Source organism: Onychostruthus taczanowskii, unplaced genomic scaffold, assembly GCF_017590055.1.
Source record: "Onychostruthus taczanowskii isolate IOZ18803 unplaced genomic scaffold, ASM1759005v1 scaffold1, whole genome shotgun sequence".
Taxonomy (NCBI): Eukaryota; Metazoa; Chordata; class Aves; order Passeriformes; family Passeridae; genus Onychostruthus; species Onychostruthus taczanowskii.
The window spans coordinates 23,947,552-23,969,304 of record NW_024496525.1 but is presented as its reverse complement, the minus strand read 5'-3'; the positions used below and the strand labels follow the sequence as shown (position 1 = coordinate 23,969,304).

At 44.5% G+C, this 21,753-nt stretch overlaps 1 protein-coding gene across 5 annotated transcripts in view; it reads left to right on the top strand.

Annotated features, from left to right (window-relative positions):
- FOXN3 (forkhead box N3) overlaps positions 1–21,753 on the top strand; it is a 208,348-nt gene that overhangs the window by 65,823 nt on the left and 120,772 nt on the right. For 3 of the 5 annotated variants that reach the window (XM_041412106.1, XM_041409629.1, XM_041412968.1), the window contains 2 exons: positions 6,611–6,846; positions 8,798–9,354. In XM_041412106.1, coding sequence (XP_041268040.1) covers positions 8,812–9,354 — 543 coding nt within the window. In that variant the 5' untranslated portion in view covers positions 6,611–6,846; positions 8,798–8,811. Of the gene's footprint in view, positions 1–6,610; positions 6,847–8,797; positions 9,355–21,753 lie in introns of those variants that run through there. The other 2 variants (XM_041411259.1, XM_041410450.1) reach the window with 1 other exon arrangement.

Here is a 21,753-nt window from a genome sequence, read left to right as displayed (position 1 = left end):
ACTCTTGTCACCATAGAGAAGGCAAAAGCTGCTTGCAGGGAAACCCACCTCACAGGACATGAATGTACCAGCCAGGGGGTGGGTCTCTGGCCACAGAAGTTGTTGCTGGGATGTGGGTACTTGAGCTGTGCTTTTTTTGCTATGCCAGGTTTTCTCCTTCCTCCCAAAGTCTTGCTTACCTGCTCTTCCTGATGGCTGCTCTCTGGTTCAGCCTTGGAGGCCACCCCACTTGTGGCTGTGGAGGGGAGCACAGAACAAGCAGAACCTTTCTGCAAATGGTACTGGCTCTTTTTAGTCCTTCCACCGCAGTTTTTCATTGCTTTCCATTCCTTGCTCCCTGGCGCTTTCGGTGAGCTGGTCTGTAGCACTAAAAACACACCAAGGATAGAAGTCTGCTCGTTCATTTTGTGGCACTTGGTGTGTTTCCCACAACCTGCACCCTCTCAGCATCTCTTTGCAGACACAACTGTAGGTCAGCACAGCCATGCTTGTGCTTCATCCCTGCACCACCTCATGCAGGCTCTCATAGTTGTCTCTGTGTTGTTGCAATGTGGGAATCTGCGCTTCACAGGATTTCCTCCGAGAACAGTTGTTCAAGAATCGTACAGGAAAAGTAGAGCCAAGTAGTGAGTAGAGGAAAGAACCCTGGAATATCCTGTGCTACAAAAAGCTGGAAATCAAGCTGGGACTCACACAAGTCTAGTTGTGGCTAGGAAATGCACCTGGCACAAGCAAATGGTCAGAGGAGAATAATTACCTTGTGGCTTACAGCAGTAGTGATGGTAAACTGTGTTTAGTGTCACTTGTTGAGAACTTCAGTTGATGAGATGTGAACACAACTTCACTACCTGTGAGGTCTTGTTGCAAACTTAATTTTGCATGCATAGATACACAAATAAAGGACAAATTAATAAAATAAGTGATGAAGTGAACAGTTTGTATGCTGGAATGGGTGAGGCAGAATTTGAGAAGTTGACTTGACATAATTTTGTCTTAGTTTTAGAAATTCCACTTGGCAATGCAGTTTGAGAATATTATAAAAAAAACATAGTTTTCCATTGTAGTTTTCCCCAAAACTTCTGATTTTTACTTGTCTGCAGTGTTGGCTGCTGCTTTTCCTCCACAAAGCTTTTGAGAACAAAAACGCAGTTGATTTCTGGTTCTGCTGATTACTTGTAAGTTTGACTTCAGCTGCCAAGTGGTGAATACTGATGCTGAGATAACACCAGGCCACATCTTGTGGCATTACACCTTTACAACACACAGCAGAGTTTGAGCACCAAACTCCAGAACATAGTTCCTTCATTTTTCAGCCTCTTTAAACACTGCACCTGTACTAGAAATACAGGCTTGTATTACAGCCAGTAAGCTACCAAATGAGTTACTTAGGTGAGTTCAGACCTTTATAGTAGAAGACTCCAGTAAAGATATGTCCCTGCAACATTTTGCTTTCCACTGACTAGGCTACTAAAATAAGCTGCACTTGCAGAAGTTTCTCAGTATAAGCCAGGTTTGTGCTTGGGGTCCTTGTATGTTGGGTAATTACACTGTGAAAGTGTCTGTTATATGGACCCATTTTAACAAATGTTTGTAGGACAAATGAGCATGCATGATGCTGTCCTCCCACCACACTCATGCACAGAAACACAATTGCTGGTAGCTTCTCAGCTGCATATAATTTTAGCATTAAGTATACTCATTTTCCTAGAAACTGCAAGCAAGTGTTACTACAATAACATCATAAATGTACATATATTAATTTATAAAGGAGCTGTTTAATAAAAACTGTGGATTTTGTTGGGAGAAATTAATTTTATTTTAGCCTGTGAAACAGAAATACCATAGATAGTTTTGTTTCCTCAGACTTCTGACAAAGCTTTGTATTGGTGCTCCTTTTCTTACAGATTCAGTTCTGTTTCTGTTGGTTTTGCCTGCTGGGGAAAACAAGAACTTGAAGAATAATTAGTTGCAAGGTTTGGAAAATGCTTTGTAAACCTGATTCCATGTTCTTGAGTGAATGAGCAAAAGATAGACCTGTTGGTGAGCTGGAGTAAGCTGGGCCTTCCCTGCATGTGCAGCTTATAGCTTAGTGCTTGTTGTGGGTGAAGAAATGGGAAGGCACGCTTGCAAAAGCCATGGGATGGGCAGGCAGGGTACAAGTGCACTCAGAGCAGCTGTGAAGCCAGAGTTGCTCTCTTTCAGGGCAGCAGGGCACTGTTTGTCAGCCCATTAGGTGTGTTACCTCTGTACAGGGCAGAGACTCTGGCTGTTCTGGTACTGTGCCAGGAATTCAAACACGGCTGTTCCTCTGCCCCAAAAGCACATAGTAGAAAAAACAAAACCAGGCTGGTCTGCTGTGGTTAAAAATAAAGAAGTGTTGATACTACAGGAGAAGATTGCTGAGAACAGGAGTTGTGAAAGCGGAAATGAATAGACACTGAATTCATTATTTAGTTTTTATAAGTTCCTGAAGGTGTCCAGTGTGCTTGTGTTCTGTACAAGATTAAATCCATTGCCTCAGAGAAAACAGAAGATTAGAAATATCAAGACTGATGGGGACTCACCAATCATTCTGCATGGGGGAAGAAATTGACACAAAATGAGATGGTCAGTGTACAGGTGCCAGGGCCTGTGTCCCACACTGAGGGTCTGATAGCAAGAGTCAGCAGCCCTGTCCACATCACTCTTTGAAAAGCACATCAGGACCCTTAAGAATTAGGAGGGTTTTTTTTGTACAGCTGTGTAATTCTAAATCCTAATGAGCAAGCTTTTCTGGCAAACTTGCAGCAGACTTCAGGGAAGAAATCTGACTCTGATGTAGAGAGAATAAACATTGACAAGGACACCAGTCAATAAAGACATGGCAATTGGAGACCAAGTGAGGAAGAGGGGCTTAAAGGTGAGGATAAATAGTGCAGGACTGTTGAAGTGTGGCAGATGAGGCCAGAAGGCAGAAAGTAGAAGTATTTAATAAGGTTATGTGATGTGGTGTCCTGCTTTTTCTGAGACAGTGATGCTGTATTTTTGGATTCAGTATGAGAAATAAGTTGATATCACACTGATGTATCACTTGTTGCTGTGCAGTGCTTGCCCTAAGCCAAGGACTTTTCAGCTTCCTGTGCTCTGACAGTGAGCAGTGCACAATAAGCCAGGAGGGAGCATGGCCAGGACAGGGGACCTGAACTGGCCAAAGGAATTTTCCATACCATAGAGCATCATGCCCAGTATATATAAACTGTGGGGAAATTGACCGGGGGGGCCAATTACTTCTTAGTAACAGGGCATCTGTCAGCAGGTGGTGAGCAAATGTATTGTGCATTATTTGTTCCTCTTGGTGTTTTTCCTCTTTCTGTCTCTTACTATTACTATCATTATCATTTTATTTTTTTAAATTATGAAACTATTCCTATCTTAACCCATGAGTTAAGGTTTTTTTTTTTTTTTAAATTCTAATTCCTCTCCTCACTGTGTGTGTGGCAGGGGGAGCAAGCGACTATGTGGTATTTAGTTGCTATCTGGGGTTAAACCGTGACACATGGTCATAATACTAGCAAAGAAAGATGTTCCCAGCAGACGGAGATTGAGGGGGGAAGATGAGCCCATGACCCTTGCTGTGCTTGTGTGCTCAATGGCTTGTGGGAAATTTTCAGGGATTCCAATCTAGAGGAGGATAAGAGATAAAGGAGTATAGAGAGATGGCTGGAAATCCTCATTAAATAAGATACTGCAACATCTGCAGTTGGTATTCTGAAATCTGAGTGGAAAGATTAGACTGTTGTATATTAGCCCACAAGGGTAAAGTGCAGCTCTGCACTATTGGAACTTCTAATCAGCCTTCAGTACGGCAAGTACTTTGGTCTTGATGTACAAACAGTTTCATCTGTCAGTGTTGCAAATCTTATGCTAAATGAATTAGTATTACTGCTGTCTCAGAAATGGGGAAATCAACACCCTAATAAATTTGGGGGCTTGCCTGAGATTACAGTGAGTGTTTAGTTACTTGATGGCCGTACATTAGTTGTTCTGCTGCTGCGTTAGTCTCTAACCCAGGAGTTAATGTTCTTTCACTGGAGCTGCATGAGAGTGTGTGCTCCTTTCTTAAATTAGTTGTCTTAGGTATTCCAGCAAAGAGTCAGCATTTGGGGAACAGTCTTCCCAAGAGGCGAGATAGTAGTGTTTACATCATTGCTGGTTTGTTAGTGCTCTGCAAGTCACCATCTCCGCTTGCTGTTGAGCTCAGGGGTAAGTGGGAGCCAGCAAGAGGCTGTCCCGCACTGCTGCCTCTCATGGGACACCTCAGCGGGGAGCGGCTGGCAGCCCTCCGACCCAGCGGGCAGCCTGTGCCCCAGGCTGTGCCCCTGCTGTGCAGCCTGTGCCCCTGCTCTCCTGACCTTCTCCGCCACCTGCTGCTGGCCCCTGTGCTTCATCATGCCGGCTTTTCTGTCTACACAGCTAATGTCTCACAGTGGCCCTTCAATGCAATCTCTAGTGTGCACTCTGGGGAAATTCCTACCTACATGGAAAAACCAGAAAACTCTGAACTGATCATATTCCACCCATATTCATGGGGAATTTGGCCACTAATTCTGAACAGAACTGAGCTGAATAGGATGCATACATAATGTATTCAGGGCATAATTTTCTTTGCATACTACCCTGCATCTCATGAGGCTTCCCCCTTCTCACTTCAGAAATACTTCTCATTAGCTGAATTCTTCTTGGTAGTCTTTCAAGACACTTGACTTTTACAAGTGATAATAAATGCAATAAATCTCCTTGCTTGCCAATAGAGAGGCATGTTGATTCACTCAGAAAAATGTCTGAAGCATTTGGAGTAAATTCAGGTGGGTGGAGTTATGACTTGCTAATTTAGTTTGGGTTTGAAACCAAACGGCCATGAGATAAGAACTACGTAAATGAATGATCTTGCTGCCTGTTGGAGTGTTAGGGCTGGTGGAGTCACAGGGCAGGATTGCCAGTGGGTAATGATGATACTCTGCTGCCGGATAGGTATTCTTCCCGTTCTGCAATTCAGCTGCTGGTGTGTCTTCTTGAAAATATGCAAGAATGTGAAATAGCAGTTCACTGGGTAGGGGAGGGAAAGCTATGGGCAAAAGAAGTCTTAGCAAGTTATGACAGGAATTTCTCGTTCCAGAGAATCAATGAAATGTATCTTATCCCTGCACTTTGAGAATGAGGTGCTTGCCACTCTTATCTAAAACTGGGAATTTCATGAGTGTTAAAGAGATTAAAGGAGGTTACCCATCCATTGGGAAATAATGCAGAATTCCCTAAAGGTCTTGAGGCAGCTGTTCTAACTTTTCTAAATAAAACAGCTAAAATGTTTTCCTTCCTAGCTTAGTGACAATTTCTATGTCCAGGGAGGACTGCACTGAGAAGGATACCTGTATTTCTGACTTAAGTGATAATGTTTATACATTTCTGTAGCAGGCATTTTCTATAGTGAAAGGAGAATTTATTTTATAGTATGCTAGATCTGCAAGTGTTGTTTACCCAGAGTGGAAAATGTTTGATTTTTGTGGACCGGCTACGAAACAGTTCCATGTTCTTGTTTTGCAGGTAGACAGCCATACTTTAATTTTGTGTTGCAAATCACTGAAGCTACTTGAGATCTGGCATGTAATGTATAGGAGACTGTACGTTCAGCTAGTGCTGTCTAGACTGGACAACTTCTTTATTTTTAAATCAAGTTAGTTCCCTTCCATTAATTCAGCTGATGGTAAGGGTTTTTTAGTCAAGTTAATGCTAGTTATGTCAGGGTATGATAGCAGAGGAGAAAATGCACCATATTTCCTAATTGAGTCAAGCCTTCTTTTAGAGCAGATTTCCTTCAGGAAATATCTCCCCCTTTCCGTCGGCAGTTACTGCAGATTTCTGCAGCACGGTTCTTTACTGTGCACCGCACACCGCGGCAGTGGCCGTAGTTTCCCGATGCCCGGAGCCAGCTGCAGAGCCGCCGGGCGGGACCTCGCGCCTGTGGCTGCCCGCACAGCCGCGGGGCCCGGCTCCGCTCACACAGCGGGGCAGGTGCCTGCCTCCGGCCGGCGGACCCGTGTGCGCCGCCGGGCCGGTACGCTCGCCCGTTTTCGGCAGGAATCACCTGCCCACTGGGAGGGCGTTGAAAGATGCCTCCCCCGCTCCTCTTGCGGGAGAGACAGATGCAGGGCTCCGTTATGCGAAGCCGTGGGCTGCTGGGGCTCGTCGGTGCCTTCGGTGTACACCGCGGTTCAGCCGGGGTCGGTCTGGCCGGGCGGGGGGAAAGGAGACTCGCACAAGTGGGAGCGCCGCGGCTGCCGGTTCTCTGCGCATCGGGACTTCCCGAGCGCCTCCCGCCCGACCTCGGGAACCCGCCCGCCCCCGGCCAGCGCCGCCGGCCCGGCACGACCCGGACGCCGGGCGGGGGCCGTGGTGGGCGAGCGCCCTGCTGGGGGGCACGGCCGGGTCCCCGCCGCCGGCCGGCAGGAACCACCGCCCTCCCCCTCCGCCGGCGGCCCTCCCTTCCGCGGCTTCTCCCGTCGCGGCTGGCCCAGCCCACGTTTTCCCTCTCTCCCCTCCCTCCGTGGTCATGTGTCGCCTTTTTTGTTTGCAGTGGAAACAATTTCTCGCTCTCGGGCTCGCACCGAGGCGGACCGCTGCCCGTCGGGAGCGCGGGGCGGGCGCGGGGCAGTCGGGCCCCATGCAGGCGGCGGAGCCCCGTGCGCCGGGACCCCCGCGGCACCCCCGGGGCTCGGGCTGAGGCGGGGGCGCGCCATGCCTGGCTCCGTCAGATGAAACTTTGTGCCACTGCCATGAAGGGACCGCGGTGAAACCGCCGCCCCCCGCCAGGTAAGTTGCTGTTGTTGTTGTTGCTGTTGGCGGGGGTTGCGCGGGGCGGTGCGGGCCGGCCGCGGGCAGCGGCGCGGTGCGGTCCCACCCGGCCGGCCGGGCGCCGCCGGACTTCCCTGCCGGCTCTCCCTGCCGGCCCGAGGGGGCTCCGCGGGGCCGCGGCCGCCCGGTCACCCCCGCTGCCTGGAGCGGGGAGAGAGAGAGAAACGGGAAAAAAATCATGAAGTGATACGGCCCTTTGGGAGGATACTGGCAAATAAGGAAATTAAACAGAAAGAGAGCAGCGTGTTGTCATAGCAACAGTGCAATTAAATTACTTTACTGTCAGCCATCATATAATTTTCCTGTTTAGAAGCTCGTGGGACGGAACTTCCATTTGGAGTCAAAGTTACGTGTGCGGCTTAGGTAGGCAGTGCCGGTGCCCCTGGACGCTGGCGATTCCCTTGTTTACCTCTGGTTGCGCTGGATGCAGTTTTGAAAACTAGGAAGTGGGGCCGACGCAAGTTTGGCCTCCTGGTGTTTACATCTGCCTCGGTATTTTTTCTGTTTCCAGATAATTATCATGTAAAACTGCACATTTTCAGTGAAGATATTGAGTGTATTGATGTGCTTCCTTGCAGAAAAGTTCTGTGTGTTTCATTTTTAGTAAATATCTGCTTTGGTGTAACTTCGTTATAGAAAGACACAAAGAACTTAAAAGTTTTCGGTTTTGCCCATTTATGACAGCAAAATTGTAGTCCATTATTTCTCTTTCCCGTAATGGCTGTGTTGCTCTATTTGTCCCTGCAGACAGATAGTTCATTCTGTTGTTACCTGTAGCTTTTTTTGCCTTTCATTTACAGTACTGACTCTGTGGCTGCATGACTTCAGGTACTGCTGGGTTATGTTATAGGTACAGGGAATCATTTCATTCTTGTTCCGTGTTTGTGCAGAATGTTTCGTCCATTTAAATTCTGTTATTAACTCCGTCCAGTTTTTGTTCCACTTCTGTTCACATCTCCAGAGCTAATTCCTGGCAGTTTGACTGTTTGTAGAAGCTAAGGGAGCCTGTCTACTGCTTCTGAGGTAGAATTGTTGGGCTCGTCTGCTTCTCTTGAATTGGGCAGGGGCCCAGTTTCGCTTTGCTTCGGAAGTGCTCGGGACATTCCAAGTATTAGCGCTCACAGGTGTCCCCCTGGGCCTGCTGGTGCAGTGCTCAGCAGCTCACCCCACCTCTCACAGGCCATTGTTGAGCATCACAGTGCTCTTTCTGACTCTTGGTTTCTACTGTGTTTGAAATAAATTCAGCTTATGTTAAAATCTTCTCTATTTACATACATTTTTAAAGTGCTCTATTGCTCTGGCACTTGCTTCCCCATTTTTTGGCCTTGGGCCCAGAACTGCCGGGTGTTGCTTTCCCTACTACTTTCTCCTGACCTTGCCGGTTCTGAAGTTCTACTCTGACTTCTGAGTTTTGGTGCAGCCAAGTCAGTGTGGATGTTTGTCTGCCTGTGCCTTTAGCCAGCGTGATTTTAATCATGGTGCTGTTGTATTGTCCTCAAATGTGAAACAGCTGAAATTAATCTGAAGCAACTGGCCATAAGTCACTCTTATTATTTTTTTAATTCACATCCTTGGTAAAGTGATACAATTAGGGTATTAAATTGTTTGAAAACACCACTTCCTCTTTAAAGAGACATGGTTTGGAATTTCCTGTGTGGGGCTTTGTGTGCATGCAGAGCTGAGGTGTATCTGGATTATCATTTTATATCATCAACTTAAATTTCTTCCCTTGTACTGACTTTAGATAATTTTATTCAACAGTTGTGGATGAGTGTTACGTGAAACTGTCGTGTTTAGTACCGATGGCAAAAGGCCAAGTGACCAGTTAGAGAAAAGCTGTCAAATTGTTACACTTTTTATGAGCTAACTTTTCTCTCTTTCTCCCTTTTGTTTGGATTCACTCTCCCAGGAGCTGCTGTCTAAATGGGTCCAGTCATGCCTCCCAGTAAGAAGCCAGAGGGCTCAGGAATTAGTGTTCCCAGTGGATTGAGCCAGCGTTATCAAGATAGCGATTTATCAAAGGCACTTCATGATGACGAGGACCTAGATTTCTCTTTGCCTGCCATCAGATTAGATAAAGGGGCCATGGAAGATGAAGAATTAACTAATTTGAACTGGTTACATGAGAGCAAGAACTTGCTGAAAAGCTTTGGGGACTCGGTGTTACGGAGCGTTAGCCCTGTTCAGGACATCGGTGATGACACGCCGCCGTCCCCTGCCCACTCTGACATGCCCTACGATGCCAAGCAGAACCCCAACTGCAAACCTCCTTATTCCTTTAGCTGCCTCATATTTATGGCCATTGAGGATTCACCAACCAAAAGACTGCCTGTAAAGGATATATACAACTGGATCTTGGAACACTTTCCGTATTTTGCAAATGCACCCACTGGATGGAAAAATTCTGTGAGACATAATCTGTCCTTGAATAAGTGTTTTAAGAAAGTGGACAAAGACAGAAGTCAGGTGAGTTTGGAACTATGGGAACCTCTCTGGCTCTGAAAATATTCACCTGCTAATCCCAGAATATGTCCTTAACAGTGAAGTATAGAATGTGCAACCCTGTGCCTGGTAATGTAGTTGATTAAGTTCAGAGAGCCAGCATTTCTTTTGCATTGCTCATTCTGATTTTATTAAATTCATTGTCTAGACATCTGTAAGAAAGTGTTCGGTGTGTATGTGTGTGTTTTTTCCCCCCAGCTGGTGTCTTCATGCATAGTGGTTAAATATTGTTTTTAGTTATCATGCTGTGGTAATGGTTTCCAGCTATACTAGATGAATGTAATCATGTTATAAATAGGCTGCTTGCTGTTCTTGGCTTATACAAATGTATAGTGAAAGGGTATGCCTTATGTAAGAGTCCATTGCCGTTGCCCTGGTCTGTGCTGTAATCCAAAAAAACTTTTCTTTCTTTTATACAAGGAGGGTAATGGTGATGAAGCTTTGTTTCATTTCATGTGAGTTTTAGAGAAACTCTTCAAAGAGCAGAGTCAGGTCTGGCATCAAAGGTGAAGGTTACCATTCACCAAAATTTCTGGCATTCCTTGGGCTCATGTAACTTCTGCAGCTGGTGAAGAGTAGAAGCCGTGGGAGCACATCTTTGCTTTCAGATCTCAGTTGTCTCCTGGCTTCACTGCTGATTCCCCAGCAGTGTCTGCAGGAAGAGGCTGTGTGCAAGGGAGTGGGAAAAGGAGCAGAGTGGTGGGGGCAGTCTCTTGCATAGCCTTCTACTCTGTCACTCTGCCTGGGAGCAGGAATCTGTTTCCAAAGGGGACCTTCTCAAGAAGCAGTGGACTGGATGAATCTTTGGCAAAGTATGAGTATACTGTTAAAAATACCAACTTGCAGATTAATTTCAGAGGCCTTCTCACAGGTTAGGGAAGTAAATAGCAGGTCAAATCACGTCAGTCATGGTCTGTCTCTAAAATTGGCTGAAGATCAGAAAGTGAACACTTTTCCCTGGCAGAAACAATAGGTGCACTCAGTTTTTGTATTTCAGTTAGTTAAATGCTGTGATTGTCTTGTAACTTGTTACCCTGAAACTAGACTTCTCTTGGTGGTGCTGTTCTCCCTATTTTGTGTGCAGTTTAACTTCAAAAGCTCTGGAATAGAAGCTCAAGTAACTCTAGAGGAAAAGTCATACACTATCCTAAACTAGCAACTTTTCATTTTAGATGTGTTAGATTTCTTTTCTACAGAGCTTTCATTTTTAAAGGATTGACATGTCTATCTTTCTTTTCTTTCTTTTTAAAAAGTATTATTACCTAGAATGCACTGTCCCCATATTGCTTATCACACACTGTGTATTTGTATTTTTATCAATTAATTGCTGTGAAAGCTCATGTGTGAGATAAAAAAAAATCTATTCCCAGACTGGATCTTGTTTTGTGTAAGTCAGAGTCTTAAATTCTGGTTTGGAAGTGAGACTGTAATAACAATGCCACAACATGACTCTGTTCCAGACTGTAAGAAATCTTCATAAGATGCATTAAAAAAACCACCAAAATATGGTAGCTGGCAAGGCGTGTGTTTAACTCAGCCGTTTATGTTTTGTTCGGTTTACAAGTTGACTATTTAGATTTCAGCTTCCTTCCTATGAGGAACTTGTCTTAATGTCTATCTGTCAAATATCCGGCCATCCACGGAGCTCATCTGAACAATATCACGCTGCACTGCTGCTCTGTGGGGATGTGGCGCAGCACAATGCTTGACTGGTCACCCAAGTCTCAAATTTGTGATTACAGCTATGGTTACAGAGCTAGACAACAAGGTGTGGTGGGAGGCCTTGCCTGTATGAATCACAAGGTGGAGTCTTATTAATTCCAGGAAAATCACAGATTTTGAGAAAGAATTTTTTCTACTTCCTGAAGATGCTAATAACTGCAGGTAGCCAGCTTTATGGTGAATGAAAAGGGAATCTCAAATGTAAAATGCACCACAGCAGGTCATTCAAGTCCCCTGCTGGGATTTTCGTTGTGTCCTGGCCAAGGGATGTGGCAGACAGAGTCCTGAGTGCAGAATTGGCCCTGGGTCAGAGTTGCTGAATCAGGTGCTTGACAGCTAATTGCGGACTTGGAAAGCAGTAAATGTCAACTGATGGCTTTGAAAATACCTTCGTGTATGTGTGCACACACACTTGGGCTTGATTCAGTACCTTGCAGCAGACATCTCTGCTGTTCAGAAGGAACGTGTCCATCTAAAGGGTTCTCTGGTTTTGGTGTGGGGCTTGGGGCAGGGGAAGGGGCAGCTTTCATCAGTAAGGAATAATTGTATGCTACTTCTCCTTTGCAGACAGTTTTTGCAAATTGCAGGATTGGGGTCTGCATGTTTTACTGGTTTTACTTGGAAAAAAGGAGCATTTAGCAAATGGCATGTTATGAAATTCTAACAAGATGGGCTCTGAAACATGTACAGTACGGGGGGAAGGAGTTACTGCTGGGAATTGCAGGCATTTGCTGGTTGATGTGCGTTGACACATTGTGAGGAGCTAGAAGCTTTTCCTCTTGTAGTTGTGCTTTCCAGTGTTTGTTTATGTAGCCTTTCAGTAATCATTTTTCTAAAAAAAGTTCTGCTGAACACTTAATTCTTTTTTGAACTCCCTCTGCATAGTAGTTTTCTCAGTCTTGAGTTCCACTAGTTTATATTCATGGGGCTAAATATGAATCTAGTAGTCTGCAGCTTTTTCTGCCTGCATATGAAGGCTTGAATTTCCTGATGTGAGATCATTGTAATGGAGAGGGGGGAAAAAAAATAGACAGGATTCATCACTTTTTTTTTTTTTACTTGCCCTGTCCTGGTGTGGAATGTGAAAGAGAGGATTTGTTTTTACATTTACATTTTACATTGGTGCTGTTCCACATCAGCTGCAGTGCCATCGGGCTTACCTGGCAAACCGAAAGCCTGGCTGTTCATGGAACTACGATGAGGCTGATCTGGATCGAGACGAGAGCTGGGCTAAAGAAGGGAAAGTGCTGAGCCCTTGATTGTACAAACCTCTTTGCATTGAGCTCAGCAGTTTAATAATAGTTGGCCAGAGTATGAAGTTATCACATGATGGGGAGTGGATGTGGAGTTCCCTGGCTTTGTTTATACTGCCAGACCTGTGAATTCACTTGTTCGGATTAATCCTATTGTGAACGTACAGATCTAAATGTCCTGTAGTCTGTGTCCCACTTAGTACAGCCCGTTAGTCCATGACTTCCCTACCATCTGGTCCTTGGCTATAGAGAGGAATTTTTCTTGTATATGTGTCTCCATAGCAACGAGTTTGCAGTTGATATGGAAAGTAAGCAGTTGCCCTAGCAACGGAGTTACTGATGTGGCAGCTTCTCTGCTTGCAGGGAAAGGGCTAAGCTAGTTCAGACCCATTATGTAGGTTTGCTGTGATTATAGCTATGCCCACTAGTGCTGCTCGAGCTAAGGGGTGGCTGAAAAATTTTGTTGCAAGCCCTATTTCTGCCTCCCTTGAAAATCTGCTTTATTTGTATAGGGATTCCTGCTTTGAACAAAGGCTGGTAGGATTGTCTTTCCAGGGTGTGTGATGTGGTTGTGCCTTTTATGAATTCAAACTTCCTCAGTCATCGTTATCAGATGAGGGGAAATGATGTTTGACCTCGCTGGTTTTGCTGCAGTATTTTTGTCTCAGTGAACAGCCCCCAGTTATAAAGGTTGGAGCTTTTGTCCCCATGGTGTCTCTGCTATGCTGTGTTTTTTCCTCTGGTTTCTGCTTCTTTGGGCATCTATCCTATCCTCTTTGTGTCTGCTCTGCATTGTCTGAGATAGGGAAACGCACACATGCTGTGTGCGTGCTGAAGAAGTTCAAGTATCTGAAAGGTTTATTTGGCACTTATGCTGAGGGATGTCTTAATAAAAATGTAATGAGGGTAAAGGATATGTTTATGGGGATGGGAGAAGAAAATTCTCCTCGCTTGATGTGGAAGTTATTCTTAGAAGTACGTGGTCCATAACTGGGTCACGGAGATCCAGCCAGGCTCCTCCTCTGTCTGGAGCAGGCTCTGAGATCTGAGGACTCCTGAGTGGTCCTTGAGCTTTGCAAGAGCCGATGTCCAACTTGTCCTGTCTAATGCACTGTCTCCCATAAGCGCTCTGCCAGGGCATCTTGACAGCAGCCGTGGGAAACCCTTTGGGCATGGGAGACTTTTCAGGAGTGCCTCCTGCAAATGTCTTTCCTCTGATGTGATAATATCTGGGCTTTTGACAGCTAAAATCCTGTCAAAAGATCAGTGCTAGCTGGAGTGAGAGGAAAAGGACCCTGCTTGTTCTTTGTTAGAATCTCCTGATCCAATCTGCATATGCACAGGGGTGAGGGAGACAGGGCCTTGTCCTCCCTCTTTTAATGTCACTGAGGTTTCCTGTGAAAGTTCAGTTTCACACTGGGGATAGAAAATAATCTCTGTTTTTAATACTATCACCTAGACTGATCCAAATAACAGAACTGTCAGAATTTCACTGCATTTATAACATCTGAGGAAGCTAAAGTGAAAAAATACCAAAAATCAAATCCAACAAAGGAAACCCTCAGATTCACATTAAAGGCTTCATGTGACATGGACTCCATTAAAAAATTATTTTCCTAAATAAACTGGTGCAACTGTTAATTTAATTATTAAAAGGATATTTTGTGGTTTTAAACTGGAATTTGTCTAATTTAACTTGAAATGCATTTTCTTATACCTTTTTACTGTCATACGAAAAAGCTCTTTAGTATCAGAAATTTTCTCCTCAAATTTGTGTGCAGAGAAACCAGGGTGTCTCTTACTAGAAAAATCGTAGAAGTCTCTAGGACTATACTGTAAATGGAGTTGCAAGATATTAGACAGTTTGTGGAGAACTTTTCTTGAACCCTTTTGGTTTTATTTTTGAATTGCAAACCTGAGAACTATACAGAATATTTAAATAATAGATTTCCTAAAGCTGTGCATGGAAATAACACTCTTCATTTCACTGGCTTCCAGCTGCTTGACTTAGCATCAGAGCTAACTCTTTGCACAGGAATCTGCCTGAATTAACTGTTTTAGGGCTGTACAAAGCATAAGCAGTTCTTTTCAAGTAATGACAGGAGAGCTGTCAATATCCAGGGAATCCTCTGAGCCTTATATCTTAGGTATTTGTGTAGTCTTGCTCTCAGTTAAGGTCGCCTGCAGGCAGGTGCCCTGCTGCATAACTGAGGTGTCGGTTGCACGGTGACAGGCCACTGAGCTACCAGAGGAGATTGGCCACTTAGGTTAAATAAACTGGAGTAAGGGGCCCTGTCTGTGCTCCTCACCCACAGCAAAGATGATGCAAAGTGTGTTAAGCAGCACTGAAAGAGTGTAGAAAATCAGGAGCGAGCTGCTCTTTACCCGTTGGGCTTGGGCTGTGGTGAGGTTGATGAGTCCATTTCCCAGCTGTGTTTGCACTCCCTCGCTTCCGACTGTTTGCTCTGTCACCTTCCTGGCACGGGAACTTTTATGTTTCTGTGACACACAACTGATCTGGCTGGATTTGTCTTTCACTCTTCTTTTAATTCCTGTGTTGCTTTTCAGCTTAAGTCCCCAGTTCAGGTTCCAGTCCAGGTGACAGTTGTGCCAACATGACACGGAGAATAGAGGTGATGAGGAGACTGGGCATTGCCAGTTGGGATTGCTGAGACAAGCCATTCCTTACAGAAGAAGGGCTGGCAGCTGCATGATGCTTGGTAGGGTAATGGATGTAGTCCCTGCCCCAAGGTAAAGATAAAATGTGAACAGAAGTTTAAATGCAAAGGGCCGCTTTCTTCTGCTGGAGGTGTTTGTTTTGGTTTCCCCTTAGGAGCAGGACTGTGCTGTTTGCTGTTCAAGTGCCCTGTGTTAGTGACTCTTCTTGGTGTTTTACAGCAGATTTGAAGTGATCAGAGTCTGGGTTATGCCACTCTCATGCACAAACCCTGCCGAACCTGACTTTCTGTTCGCTTTCCTGGGAGGTGGAATTGATCTGGGGCTGTGTTGCAAGCTCCTCTTCAGCTCAGACTTGGCACATCTATCACTATGTAATGAGCAGACTGAAAACTCTTTGTGTGATTGTCATTTGGGTTATTTTTCACTGGGCTAATTTACCTGGATTCATTTTCAGCTCCCTGTTTAGTTCATGGTTACTGTGATCAGAGGAACACCAGTGTCAGCACAGGCTGCTCTGTTTAATCTGGCATGAAGCTGTGCCTGCGGCTTCCAGCCAGCTCAGAACTGGCCTGGTGACAGCAGGAGAAGATGTGGAAGGGAAGGGATGAAGGATGCTCTCACCTTTGAGAGCACAGGCTGCACTTCAGCCACTGGGGCTGCTTGTATGTTCGGTGAGATACATGCTTGGTGCTGGATTGGGTCCGTAAGACATGGGTGAAATGGTTGAACAAACACTGCACCAGGATGTGTGCGCATGTGTTTTTTCAAGATTTGTTTCTGTTGCCCAAGGTTCTTAATTTTGGCAGTAGAGGTGGCTCTGTGTGGACCTGTGCTGTGCATCCTCTGAAAAGCTGCTATGGAAGAGGAAAGGATGTCTATAAAATCAATTGTCAGGCTTTTCCCATGCTGCTGTCATTACATCCTCATCACCTCCTGTGTTTCTTTCCAATTGTCAGAGAGATAATGAAGTGCCCTTGTCACTGCCAGCAAAGGAAGCACAGATCTTGGGGCTTCGCTCTGGTTTGAGCACAGGAGACCTTGCTGATGATGGGCTGAAGGATGTGGGCACACAGGAGCACTTTGACATGTCCATTAGTGAATGTGCAAAGGCATGCCCCCGAGCACCACGCCCACGATGCTGGCTGTACTAACTCCAGCTGTAGCTGAACATCAGAGATGAACTGGGCTTGCTGGTGTGGCTGAGTGTATGCACTTCTGTCTTGCACTTCAGTTCTTCAGCAAAACATCAAAGGATCCATTTTAATTACTAAATATGTGTCCCTTAGACTTTCCCCTTCCTTCTCTAAAAGGGAAGTGAAGTGTTTTACATTGTCTGAAAGTGCCCAGCAAGTTGTGCTGTGTGGCTCCTTTTCCTTGGTGAAAACCTTAAGAAAAAACATTTGAAAATTTTGGTCATAACAGTGAAGCAGTTGAAAATAATTGAGGAGTTGAGGATACTGTTCAGGCAGCCTGAAGCAGCCTTTGAGCTGCTGGAGAAGCTAGCTTTCTTTGCTCTGGACTCAGGCAGTTACTGTGTCCCCACTGAACCTTAATTCAGTCCTGCAACATGACGGTATTTCTGGTAGAGTCATTCACACGACTGGCCTGGCAGGGTCTGGGCAGGGGTCTGAAAGTTGCTTATACCTGCTCATTCTGTGTTATTTTCAGCTAATTGCTGTATCTTGATAAATCTAGTTAATTCAAATGAATGGTACAGGATAACAGAAGCCAAAATCCTTATGAAGACGGGACTGTGTGCGACTGTTTTTAATTTAGCTGGTTGTCATTTGTATGTTGAGCGGTGGTGGGTTAGCATATAAAAGTTAGTTGACTTCTGTCATTGCAAGACTGGGCAGACTTGCTAGATGAAGTCATGGTGCAAGCACTGCATGTAGCTATAACAAAGCAGTATGTCATGAAGCTCAAAAAGTCCAAGTGCAAGGTGCTCCATCTGGGTCAGGGCAATCCCAGTTATGAGCACAGACTGGGAGATGAGGTCATTGAGAGCAGCCCTGCGGAGAAGGACGTGGAGGTTCTCATGAAAAGCTGGACATGCACCAGCGGTGAGCGCCTGCAGGCCAGAAAGCCAACTCTGCTCTGCATCCAAAGCAGCGAGGGCAGCAGGGCATGGGAGGGAATTCTGCCCCTCTCCTCTGCTTTTGTGGGACCCCACCTGCAGTGCTGCATCCAGCTCTGGGGTCCCCAGCATAGGAAGGACTTGGACCTGCGGAAGAGGATCTGGAGGAGGGCCAAAGATGATCAGAGGGCTGAAGCATGTCTCATGAAGACAGGCTGAGAGAGCTGGGATTGTTCAGCCTGGAGAAGAGAAGGCTACAGGAAGACCTCAATGCAGCCTTCCATTACTTAAAGGGGACTTAGAAAGAAGAAGGAGAGAGACTTTTTATACAGGCAGAGAGTGGCAGGACAAGAGGGAACAGTTTTAAGTGAAGAGGAGAGATTTAGATGAGATGTTTGAAAGAAATTATTTGCTGTGAGGGTGGTGAGGCACTGGCAAAGGTTGCCCAGAGAAGCTGTGGGTACCACATCTCTGGAAATGTTCAAGGCCAGGCTGGATGCAGCTTGAAGCAACCTGATCTGGTGGATGGCATTGCTGCAATGGTGGCTGAGTTGGAACTAGATGATCTCTGAGGTCTCTTCCAAACCTAACTCTTCTATGATTCTACTCAGTTACTCTTGTGAACACAGATTTGTTTAAGAAAAAGCCCCATGTGGCTGCCTCTGGTTAAGTTTTGCTTAGCAAGCATCTAGGGAAAGATGTGGCCCATGCTTATATGTATTTTTAAGCTAATAAAGCTTTTTATCTCTAAGTAATTTGCTTTTATCTTTTGATACGTAGTCTGGTATTTTTAATCAGTACAAGTCTGGTAAAGATCTTCTAGGTAAAGGAAGATACTGAGGAAAGTTCATTTTTTTTGGTCTTTTGGTCTTTTGATACTTTTAGTTTGTCAGTATTTAAGTAGTTTAGAAACAGTGAGATTTTGCTTTCTTTAGTAGTGACAACTCAGTAGTTAAATTTTGGTCTCAAGGAAAAAGCTGTTTAGCTTCCAAACATCTGTCATTCACTCTAACTCCCAATTACAGTCCCTTCCCCAACCATTCCTCACCTCCAGTATCTCAGAGCTGGCTTAAAGCAGGATACCCTCTCAGCTCCAGAGATGAGAAATTATTATGGGTGGGCTGGGGAAGAGAGGAATTGCCAAAATTGATTGTCTGGCAGTGCTTCATTGACAAGCAGCAGAGAAACATGGGTGGTTGGTTCGGGTGCAGTTATGAGTCCCTGTCCTTGACACTTGAGCTCTGACATCCTTAAAGGTGAAGTGCATCCAGGATATGTGCTTGGATAATTTTTTCAGTCTTGTAGCTTAGTTTTTTTTACTTAATTCTTGTGTGTCTTTTCTCTGGCTTGGAAGAATTCAGGCACAGAATACCATGTGCTTTCTTTAGTGGTGTGGGCAAAGGCAGATATTCTGGAGGACCAGACATGTTGCTGTTGGAGAGTGGCCTTGTGGATGGTTTCAGCAGTCTGGCTGCCCTGGGACTAACTGGCCTCATAGATGGGGGAAAGAAACACCTTCCTCAGGTGTGCTGCTTTTAGCAAGAGCTTCCTGAGATGTTTTTACTTGGAGCAAAATCAGTGTCCAGGACTGAAGCTCACAGCAATTTGTACCTTTAATTACACAAGAGAGCATAGTTCTCTTTGGTTCTGCCATGCCATCATATCCATGATTCCTCTTAGCCTGCAGCCTTTGGATTTCAGTGATCAGGTGACTGGAGCTGCTGAGTTCTTTGGTAGCTGGGGCAGTGCACCCACACATGCTCATCATCACTGCCATGTCTGGCCATTCATTGCAGTGGCAATAAAACAGTGGTTATCCTTTCTGGAGAATAAGCACATTTGTAAGAGTCTTGATGCTGACAAAGTTTATCTACATGCTGGCAACAAAACTGGCTTTTAAAGACTCCTGAATTTCTTGTAGCTGTAAGTGGTGTCAAACTCATCAGTGATAGAGGTCACGTAAGATAAGCAACAGGGAGGGAAAGAAAGGGAGTGACCTTCCTGCTTTGGCATACAGCTTTTTTTCCTCCTGAATTTTTTTTTTTTGGGTCACTGTTGGCCCTTTTTAGCCTGAAACATTACTTGTTTTTTTTTTCTGTTCTCCCACCAATTTGGACTCCTGAATTCAAAAAAGCTGCTTTTGATTTACTCTTTTGAGTATCAACAACAGAATTGGGACTGAGAGCTGTGGAAAGTAGCTGTTGTGGCCATTAATGATGCCTCTGGATCCTGCTTAGTTATCCATAATAATAATAATTTTGGAGACAGTATGTTTTAATTAATTTTATTAGTTAAATTAATTTTATTAGTTAAATTACTTTATTTCTGTTTAGTTGTTCACATTCCATTCAGGCTCTTATGGAAAAATTGGGAACTAGTCTAGGAATTTGTGGTTTAAGGATCTTAAATGTGAGTGGGTTTTTCCTTGTTGCAGTAGAAAAGAAGCCAAATTGCTGCCCTTAGCCAGTGACTTAAGATACCACAACACTATCTGTGGCATGCTGAATTGCTATATTTCATTGCAGCAGTGAAGAGTAGCAATTTACCACTAGCTGAGAGCTCTCAGGATTTTGAAGCACCAGTGTAACTTGCTGCAAGATGACTGTTGGTAAGCAGAGGAATGAACAGGCTTCTGTACAAGGAAGTCTCAGTGGCATGGAGAATTGTCTGTGGCAGTACGTGGAGCAGAAACTTACTGATGGAATTTTGCATAGGAGAATTCAGTTGAATGGAGAATTCACAGTCATTCAAGCTTTGAGCGGAAAATTAGCCTGTGTTCCAGAGCTATGTTTATAAGATCCCACAGCTGCCTACTCGTGGGAAGGTACTCACTGAGATGAAGCAACTATTATGAATATATTTCTGAGTTTACGGTTGAAAAAAGGTGTCTACAGTGCATCTTGCAGGGGCTGTGGGGGTTAATGCAAGACTCTAGGGTTAATTGCTGGGATACCTTTTCTCAAGCTTTAATTTAAATATTTTTATCTCTTTTCCTCACATTTTAGTGTGGAGAGTGGGAACACACATCTTGTAGGTTCTGCATGCTTCAGTAAAAATAGGGAAATCATTCATGAAATGTTTTGGTTTTACATTAGCGGGAGGGATGTTAAACATCACTGTTAAGGTTTAGTGGTTCAGAATGTAATAAATGTAGCACTTTTGCAATTAGTTCTCTTGAAATAGTTAAGAAGAACTAAATAGACCTTGCAAGGACAAGATCGTCACCTTTAGAACTAAAGTCCTTGCCATGCAGGAAAAGCTGTATTAGAAAGATTCTCCTGTGTACCACTGCTCTGCAGTGCCTGGTTGCAGCCTTCTCAAGCCCCAGAAAAACACAGAATCACTGCATTTCCAGAGAGCATCACTGCTCCTGGGAGCACTTTGAAGGCTTTTGGAGAATGCTTGACAGGTTTTAAGAACTGCCTGTTGCTTGTGTATATGGAGCTACAATTACACTTAGGCTTTGGGAGAATACTGTGGGTCAAAAGATACCCAGTTCTGCAGGAATTCCCTTCAGACATAATACTTATAAATAAATTTAACTGGAAATAATGATATGGTTGTTACATGATTCCACCCTTCCTGAAGTACTCGAGGACTAAGGGGCTGCACATTAATAGAATCATAGAATCATGAAACATCCTGAGTTAGAAGGGGTAACTGAGTCCAGCTCCTGGCCCTGCATGGGACACCGCAAGAATCACACTGTGTGCCGGAGAGTATTGTCCAGACACTTCTTGAGCTCTTCAGGCTGGTGCTGTGACCACTTCTCTGGGGAGCCTGTTCCAGTGCTCAGCCATCCTCTGGGTTAAAAACCTTTTTCTGATACAATGGTGTAAGTAGTTTGCTGGCTTTCCTGCATAGCTGAAGTAAGAAGGAATGCATGTTGTGCATGGAAAGTGCAGGGTTTCAGTCTTCAGTTGGGAGAGATGGGAAGTTGGAGAGTCAGGATGTGGCTGAGATAGCTGAGAATTAGACAAATGCTGGCATTTGTACTTTTGCATGGTGTGCTTTGAAGGAGTAGGGTGAACTTGTCCAGAATGTTTTTTTCCTGTTTTGGCAATTAATGTAATGCCTTTATTTTTATGTAATTGCTCATTACACTAATTTATTTGTGTTTTCTCTCTCTTACCCTTCTTCTATACAGATGAAGGTTTCCCCCTTCAATGCTCAGGGTTAAATATACAGACCTTGCTTTTGTAAAAGAATGTAGGTTTAGTTTACAATTTTATGTTGATATGTAATACTTTCTAGACTTGTGGCTGCATGGCAGAGAAAGAGGAAAGATGCTGTCACAGAGACAAATTGCACAGAACATTTACTCCAGCTCTAGCTCCCAGCTCTTGAGGCAAATGCAATTTTATTGTTTGATGTACCTTCCTTTTCTGCTTAAATTATTTTTTAATCTATCTGTATATGCATGTATAAATACTTTTTATACATAAAAAGCTTTAAAGAATCACACTCTTTTTTAGATCATCCAAACACTTTTAAGGTAAAATGGGAGTAAAAATTGGGTTGTCAGATAGAGCTTTCTGCCTGCTTGTATCTCTGTGCCAGGAAAACAAGATGCTGTCATAGTGGTACATCTTAAACCACAGAATATTCTGTGTTGGAAGGGATGCACAAGTA